The sequence below is a fragment of the Sarcophilus harrisii genome, chromosome 6, assembly GCF_902635505.1.
Source record: "Sarcophilus harrisii chromosome 6, mSarHar1.11, whole genome shotgun sequence".
NCBI classification, from domain to species: Eukaryota; Metazoa; Chordata; class Mammalia; order Dasyuromorphia; family Dasyuridae; genus Sarcophilus; species Sarcophilus harrisii.
The window spans coordinates 66,731,476-66,740,159 of NC_045431.1; the positions used below are offsets into that span (position 1 = coordinate 66,731,476).

At 35.5% G+C, this 8,684-nt stretch overlaps 1 protein-coding gene across 4 annotated transcripts in view; it reads left to right on the forward strand.

Moving 5' to 3' along the window:
• IL15 (interleukin 15) overlaps positions 1-7,718 on the forward strand; it is a 177,499-nt gene extending 169,781 nt beyond the window's left edge. For all 4 annotated transcript variants that reach the window (XM_031942128.1, XM_012552200.3, XM_031942129.1 and 1 more), the window contains 2 exons: positions 3,007-3,144; positions 4,666-7,718. In XM_031942128.1, the coding sequence (XP_031797988.1) occupies positions 3,007-3,144; positions 4,666-4,776 (249 nt within the window). In that variant the 3' untranslated portion in view covers positions 4,777-7,718. The remainder of the gene's footprint in view (positions 1-3,006; positions 3,145-4,665) is intronic.
• Positions 7,719-8,684: the final 966 nt, after the last annotated feature.

Consider the following 8,684-nt stretch of genomic DNA (forward strand, 5'->3'; position numbering starts at 1 on the left):
AAGAGGGAATTTTCTTAGAATTAAGAAACCCTGGAAGGATCATACGAAAGAACTTAACCTGAAGAAGATTTGGGGGAGATTGTGATAGCTGTATTCAAGAATTTAAAAGCTGTCATGTGGAAGAGGGGCTAGTTTTGCTCTGCTTGACCCCAAAGAACAGAACCAGGAATAATGGGTGAAATTGCAGAAAAGCAAAACTTTTTAATAATTGGAGATGTCTAAAGTTATAATGGGCAACTTTGAGGGATAATTAAGGAGTGTCCCTCAATGCATGTTGACAGGGGTTAAATGACTCTGACCCCAACCAGATTCCTTCTCCCCACTCTCCTTACAATTCTGATAGTTTGAGACTCTATAATAGAGATCATACAATTCATATTTCTCGTTCTTCAAGATATTGTGGTATTAGTGAGTTAATGTTAGGAACAGGCTAGAACATCTGTCTCCAGATTCTCTACTATAGTCCTTGGCTTTTCTCCTTATTCACTTCCAGTCATCCCAGAGCTGGCTTAGAAACAAAGTCAATATACACTGGTTTTTGTTCATCTCTTGAATGTACCCAAGGGTATAAGATGACTGTCCCCATAGACCTATCTCTCCTCTGTGATATATGCTAGTCTAGTTCTTCCTGGATCTGTCTCTAGGGCTGGTTCATGCTGAGCCCACTTCCCTGAATAAAATGAGAAGGAACAGACTTAAAGAATGTGAATTACTTTTTCTGAGCAGCCAGAAGAGGACTTTGTTCTTCCAGGACTTATAATTTAGCTGAAGTTATAGAATTCAAATCTCACTCTTCAATATGTTCCTCTATAGTCAGTATATTTTTAAATTTTAAATTAATTTTAAATTAAAATATTGTGAAAAAGTCTCCATGGATTTCTGGTCATAGGATGCTGACAAAAAAATCTTCTCCTTTCAAACAAACTTGCCATTATATCAGTGCCAAGAACCTTTGATTATATCATATAAACTACCAATTCATACCAAAATGTCTTAGGTGGATACTTGAGACTCACAGTTTCAGATCCATTGGATTATACCATTATATCTATATCTATATCTATATGTTTTATAGATCAACTAGTTTACTCCTCCCCCCAGTTTTACAAATCAGGAATTTAAACAGCAGAGAGGAATAAGACTTTCACTTGGTCACACAGCTAATTAGTGTTTGAAGCAGATTCCAACCCAGCTCTCTATCTATCATATGGTGCTGCATTCCTCAGAAAGAAACTGAGAAGACCAAAAAAGAGAGGGGAGGAGAACACATATTAAGCCAAAGTAAGACAACTCTGCCTTTTAAAAATTTTTTGTTGTTGTTATAGAAGGAAAAATAGAAGTCATTGTTAAAACAAAACAAATCATTACGGTCAGGCCAATTATATTACCGATTATGACTTAGCCTCTACAGAATTCTACAGCCCACCCAGCCACACTTTCATTATATACTCACATCAACTCTGTTTTCTGTAAATTGAGCAAATGTGTGTATTAATGAGATGGAATCTCCCTCTCTTACAAATAAAATTAAAAAAACCCTGCCTATTATAAGTTGTATAAACCAAGCAACAAATCTATAAAACTGATCAATTTCTCAAATGTCCAAAGGAAATATTTTGATCTTGCTTAATTGGACTGAAAGCACCTGAGGCAATCTGGTTTCTCCCATATTTCTGGATATAAAAACCAAGTCTCTCTTACCTTTTCCTTTACTTCGTGGAAGACAAAGTTTGTGTTAATTTACGATTGGGCTTCTCATCAACAGTTTCCTAATCAGAATCTTTTTTGGCAATGTCAATCTTTGCCAACTCCAGGAATGTGGCTTCAATCTCCCAGCCAACTAGGGCACTATTTGATTAGTGTTGGTCATCTTCTTCTCCCTGAGTCCCTTCTTTGTACTTTTATACTTTTTCCACGCAGACTACATGAATAATTAACCGCCAGCAAGCTGAAAGATTTATTTTTAGTAGCTCTTGCAAGTCTCAGGGGTTTGGTTGAAGTGAAATTTGCTTATTTAGACATTCTTCCTTGAATGAGTCAGACCACTGAATAGGTTCCCAGCATTTCTATCAAGACTTCAGTTTTTCCCCCTCTAAAAGCAAAATCACTTTTTAAGGATTAGTAGTTATAGATGTGTGTCAATGCTTTATATCCTTTCAAGGCACTCCCAACAGAGTATCACCTGTAATCATTCCAATACCTCTGAGAGGTAGGTTAGAAGTACTCTCCATTTTGCCTATAGGGAAAGAGATATTTGGTTCAAATCCTTCATCTGTAAAATGGCAGAGGTAGTAGACCCTTCCAGATTTAAATCACTGAGTTAGGAAGTTGCATAGGCAGATTTTATATGATTATAGATTGTGTCTTGTCTCAGGTCAGACAGATAATGAATAGCTGAGCCAAGACTCAAACCCAGGATTTCTAATTCATTTTAAACCTTTCCCCACACTGAACACAAGAAATATTTTCTAATGATTAGAGCTGTCCAAAATAAAAGATCCAACAACCGCTTTTAGAGACAAAGAGTCTCTCTCTTTAGGGATGAAAAACTTCATGTAGAAGTCTTTATGCAGAAAGCTGTAGAAAGGGATTCCCATTGAGATCCAGGTTGCCTCTGAGGTTCCATTTGTATAAGAGGGGTTTTGAATTCATGACTTCTTCCAACTTTAGATCCTATGATTTTCTTAAGGGACTGGTTGGGGGAGAACTTGAACCTAGTTCTGCTAATCCAAAATGTTCCCCACGCACCACCACATGGCTGTCCTAGATTGTGGATTCTTCTGAATATGGGTTTTTTCTTTTTCATTTTCTGCCAGAGTAAAAACTCCCTAAGTTAGTTGATTCATAGATGTAACATCTTGGAGCATGACCTGTCCTTAGGAAATGTTTGGATAGGATGAGTTTTTGATCAAGAATTTTAAAATGTGAAATTATTTACTTAAAAAAAAAAAAAAAAAAAAAGCAATGAATTCTTGTAAAGCAGCTCTTTTCCAATTCTGTTTGTAGCCAAGTTGCAAAATCACCATGATGAGGTGTTTTCTTTTGGAGCTACATGTGATTTCCTATGAATGTAATAATACTCAGCTCTATCAAGCAGTAGAAAACATCCTTGTCCTTGCCAATGATGGATTATCATCAAATAGGGTAAGCTTTCTTTGTACTGGTAAAATAAAAATATGATGTAACTTTGTTTTTTGTTTGTTTGTAGTTTTAGTAGATATTTATTGATGCTTTGTTTTTACATCATCTGCCTTTTTCCTTTTATTTCTACTCTTTTGTTCTTCTCAGAAAGCAACCTTTTATAACAAAGAATTTAGGGGAAAAAATTAGACAAAACCAAAAACAAAATTGAAAAAGTCTGATACCATATTTCACATCTGGTAATAAGGAACCTTCCTAGAATGAATAAAAGGCTCAAGAAGGTTGCTACAGCGAGGAGACATCACTAACTCTAATCTGATTTAATGAAATCTATTCCAGTTTATGCACAATTCCTAGATCATATTTGTTGTGTTTAGACAGATTGAATGGAGACTTTCCAGACATTATTTGAACACAGATTATATATTACATTCACCCTTTAGACCAAGCTCATTTGATTTGAAGGAAAAAAATAGGGGGAAAATAAAATTGGGCCATTAATCAAAGAGCCTTTATGAAACTTAGTATATGTCTCACCATGTAGTATAGATACAGAGTGAGATATGAGCTAATCTCAAGGAATCTCCATACTAGAATAATTAATAAACTTGTTGCTATCTGTTCTTTGCTCTAGAATAATGCATGGAATTATAGAATTGGATGTACCTTCAGAGATCATTCAGTCCAACACCTTCATTTTATAGATAAGGAAACTGAAACCAAAAGAGCTTCAAAATGAATATAACAATAAATATTTTGCTCTGTATTGACAAAGATAAAAAGCAAACAGGACCTATCCTCAAGGAACTTACTTTCTGACTAGGATAATATATAACAAGTACACAGATAAATCGAAAGTATCTAAGAGTTAAAATAGAAATATGAAGAGGAAGAAAGGTTTACCAAAGAGTGGTTAGGGGATGAATCAGGCAAGGTCCTTTGTATTTTAAAGAAATAAAGGTCTCTAAAATGCACAGCCTTCCAGAAAATTAAATTCTATTTTTAATGGCTTCCATTAAATTAGGAGCTTTTTGATGGTAAATTATATTTTTTCTTGTTTGGGTTTTTTTTTTTGTTGTTGTTATTTTTTTTTTGGGGGGGGGGAGGGCTCAACTGCCTAAATAGTGCCTAGTAAAGAATAGGCACTCAATTTTTGGTTTTTGTTTCAAATTTGCTTTGAATCGGCATAGAAAAACAGTGCATCGTTCTTAAGGTTGAAACAAGATTTATTCACATGTAGCAGAAATAATTTCAGATTTTACAATCAGTTAAGAACTTTTTGTTTGAGAATGATAGTTTCAGGGGATAAACTTGGATAAATGTAATGTTTTTGCTGTTGTTGTTCCAATCTTTTTCAATAGTAAAGGAAAGACAAACCCTCCTCACATTTTCTGAAAGCTCTACCCAGGAAATTCATGGGCATTCTTAGGTTCTTAGCACAATGCTCAGTTGATAGAATACCACCAGGAAAGAGAATGGAGCTTTACCTTGCTATAATTTTTTTTTTGTCTTCCCCTTTGGCAGAACATCAAAGAATCAGGATGCAAAGAATGTGAGGAACTGGAGGAAAAAAATGTTGAAGAATTTTTACAGAGCTTCATACGTATAGTCCAGTTATTTATTGGCACATCTTAATATCATTTGCTGCCTTTCAGCACTTCTGTTGGTGAAAATTTTCTTCTTGGACTCCTGGACCAGGGACTCATGTTGTCAAGTCACTGGAATTTGCCTTTTTCTCAAGATAATGATCAAGACTATGGAATTAATTCACGTTGCAGAACAAAGACAAAAAATGAATCAATTATCTTGTGATCTCTTTTACCTTTGTTTTAAATTTATTATTGAAGCTCTACAATGTCCTATTATGAGTTTTAACTTTCATCCTAAATGGCATGGGATGGGAAAACAAGGCTGTTTTGTCCTGAATTGGGCCTCATATTTAAAGAACAGATGCATCTGGAAAAGAGCTTTTGAAAGTGGTGAAATTGGGACATTGTGATGGTGCAATAGAGAGTACTGGTTCTGGAGTCAGACCCTCACACTAGTTGTGTGACCTTGGACAAGTCACTTAACCCTGATTGCCTCCAAAAGAAAAGAAACAAAGTAAGATAGAAGAGTACTAGATTTAGAGGGAAAGGGCATGAGTTAAATTTTGCTTCTAGGATAACTTGTCCTTCTGCGGCAAAGAACATATAATTTTTCTGGGCCATTTCCTTAATTATAAAAGGAAGATGTTGGACAAGACAACAATTGCTAGTCTTTATACAGAGCTTTAAGGTCTAAGTGACTTACAAAAATATTATTTCATTTTACCCTGGGAGGTTGATGCTATAATTATCCCCATTTGACAAATGAGCAAACTAAGATAGACAAAAGTTCAATGATTTGCCAAATCATAGAACTAAGAAAAAGCCAGAAGTGACTGCTTTCAAAGGTCCAACCCATATGTAAATCCATGATTCACTGAGATGAAAAATTACATTTTGAATCAATGTAGTTCAAATACAAAATGGTTTTTGAAAAACAAAGGTCAAGTCAAGATTGATGAGGTGCTTTATCATTATTTTTTGCCATCTATTGATGACAATGAAAAATTCATAAAACTGTCTTACAGGTGATGTAACTTGTTTCCCAAACTATAAAGTGGGTACAATAATAGTACCTACCTCCCAAGATTGTTGTGAAGATATCTGGCACTTAGCACGGTGCCAGGTATACAGTAGGTGCTATATAAATGCTAACTATATTATTAGCCTCCGTCCTTAGCAATGCCTTACTATGATGGGGCAAGATGGTTTGACCGCACTTATTGCTGCAGGTTTGTAAATAACTCAGGACCTTTAAGTTGGTAAAGAGTTGGGACAATAGGAGAGAGGAGAGAGAATCTTTTATCTGACTTCCTAGTTTGGGAAAAAGAGCAAAGACAATCCAAAATCAGTGGAAAAGGCAGTGGGAGTATTTACCCAGGAGAATGAGCACCGGCTTTGGAGTCAGAAGATAAGACTTCAAATGTGACCGCTCTGGCTGAATTCAATTTCTTCATCTGTCCAATGAGAATGGAGGACTAGATGGCCTTTGAGATCTTTTTCAGCCCTAAATCTACAATGCTTTGAAGAAAATTACTGATTGGAGTATTTGTTTTTCTTTTTATTTGTTTAATGTATATAGAGCATAACTCTCAGGTTGTTGTATTAAAGAACATATTTTGATTTATTTCTACTGTACAACCTTTAATAATTAATAGAAAAATAAGTCAGTATAGAATGTTTAGGACATAGGTTCTCAGGGATGTATAGATTTTTATTTTAATGGAACCTGAATGGATCTTAGTTTTATGCCTTATACAGACACACACAATGTTTGCTTTCTCTCCCCTTCCCAGAATAGTCTCCTACCTACAACCGGCTCACTGCCCTGAGTTTATAACGGTCTTCAATGTGTATTTTAGAGAATTGGGCCCCATGAGATAAATTTGATATTATGTCTGTCACTCATGAGTAATAGGTCTTATTTCCAAAGTATTGTCAGTGTCATCATCATGGCCTGAAAGAAGGAATATAATGCTCTTGGTACCAGATGGTAGTAGGTAAGCACTAGGGGAAAATAAGCTTAGGGACAACTGGCCATGATCTCACTGGGAAAACTTGGATTGTGCATGTGTTGAGTTTATGCACAAGTGTGAAGGGCCAGACTGTCAGAAAGTCAGTCCCTGCTCATGTCTTTGACCACTGACTGCTTTCAGTCTCCCAGAAACTCTAGTACTCCATGAAACAACCTGTTATTATATAGGTAGTAAGTGTCAGAGTTGAGAAACCAGGACTTTTGATTTCATCAAGTATATCTTTTTTCACACAATGTGTATATATATAAATATATATTTGTATTTGCATATATGTAAATAATATTTTATATAAGGAATTTTCATACTTCATAGGATCATAAATTTAAAGCTGAGAGGACTTTAAAGTTCATTGAGTTAATCAATCCCCTTGAGACTATGTCAAAGGACTTACCCTTACTCACACAGACATGGAGCTGTTCAGACATCAGAAGATCTGAAATCAAATATTACTTCTGATATAACTTCTCAGATTTTGAGTAAATCATGTGATCTGCTCAGTTACTCAGTTTCTTCAGCTATAGAATAAGTAGCTGAAGACAGAGGAGTAGAGAGGGCTGGATAGGTCCCATCTTTTTAAACTGTGGGTTGCAACCTCATTAAGTGTCTCATAACTGAATGTGGGGACTGCAAGATTATGATGTTTTTTATCAATGAATGTTTGATTTGTATGCCTATTTTTATATACCTATATACTCAGGCTCATCTAAAAATTTCTTGGATTCACAGGGAATCACAAGGTAAAGCCCTGGGATAGATGCCCTCCGGAAGGCCCTCTTAAATTCTAACTTTATGATCTTAAGTGAATAGAGGGTGGATTTGAACCTTGGTCCTACTGACTTTAAGTCCAATCAATGTCCTTTTTATATTGTGCTACCTCTTGATGGTTAAACATTTAAGCTCAATTGAGTAAATATGAAGCATAAGTTTGTATCTTATTCAGTTTTCTTTTTCAAATGACAATGATTTAATTATGAGTTCTCTCTCCAAAAAATTCTTGGATGCAGAGTCCCATCTATATGCACATAGAATACCCATTTGGACAAGTCTTGCCATCTGTCCTTCTCAAGACACACTGTTGTGATGGGCAGGATCCTGGAGTCAGGAAGTCCTTAGTTCCCATCCCATCCTTACCATCTGTAAGACCACAGATGAGTCATGACTACTCCGAGTCCTAAATTTTCATATCTTTAAAACAGAGATAATAAAAGGCAATGTATGCAAAGTACTTTGCAAACAGTAAAGCACCATATAAATGTCAGTTATCATTAGCATCATCTCAGAATAATACATTTGGTTTCTATCTCACCTTCCCCTGAAAAGTTGAAAGCATTTTACAGAGGCGATAAATAAAACATTAATCTCTATGTCCATGGTCTTTGAAAAGAGAGTGGACCGAATGGAATAAGGCAGTAGGATCAGCTATTAATGCTGATTAGACTCTGTACCCAAGCAATAGTGATGAATGTTCTCATGGGAAAAAAATCTTATTATCTCTGGATACTGATAAGAAGAAAGGACTGTTTCAAAGGGAGTGGCTCTGGTAATTACTAGCAGAATCAGTGTAAAATTAGCAAACCCAGCGATTTTACTATTGTTGTTGTTAGGCAGCTAAGTAGTCCATTGGATAGTGTCTCAGATAGTTAATAGCAGTGTGACTCTGGACAAGTCACTTAACCCCGCTTTCCTCAGTTTCCTCATCTGTCAAACAAGGTGGAGAAGGAAATGCCAAATCACTCCTGTATCTTTGCCAAAAAACCTCAAATGGGATTATGAAAAGTCATAGATGACTAAAATAACTGAACAAGAAAAATTATTGTTAGCAATAACAATAATAGCTAGCATTTATAGAATATTTTAAAGTTTGCAAAGCACTTTATATACATTATCCCATTTGATTCTTAAAAGAGTCCTGCAGGGTAAG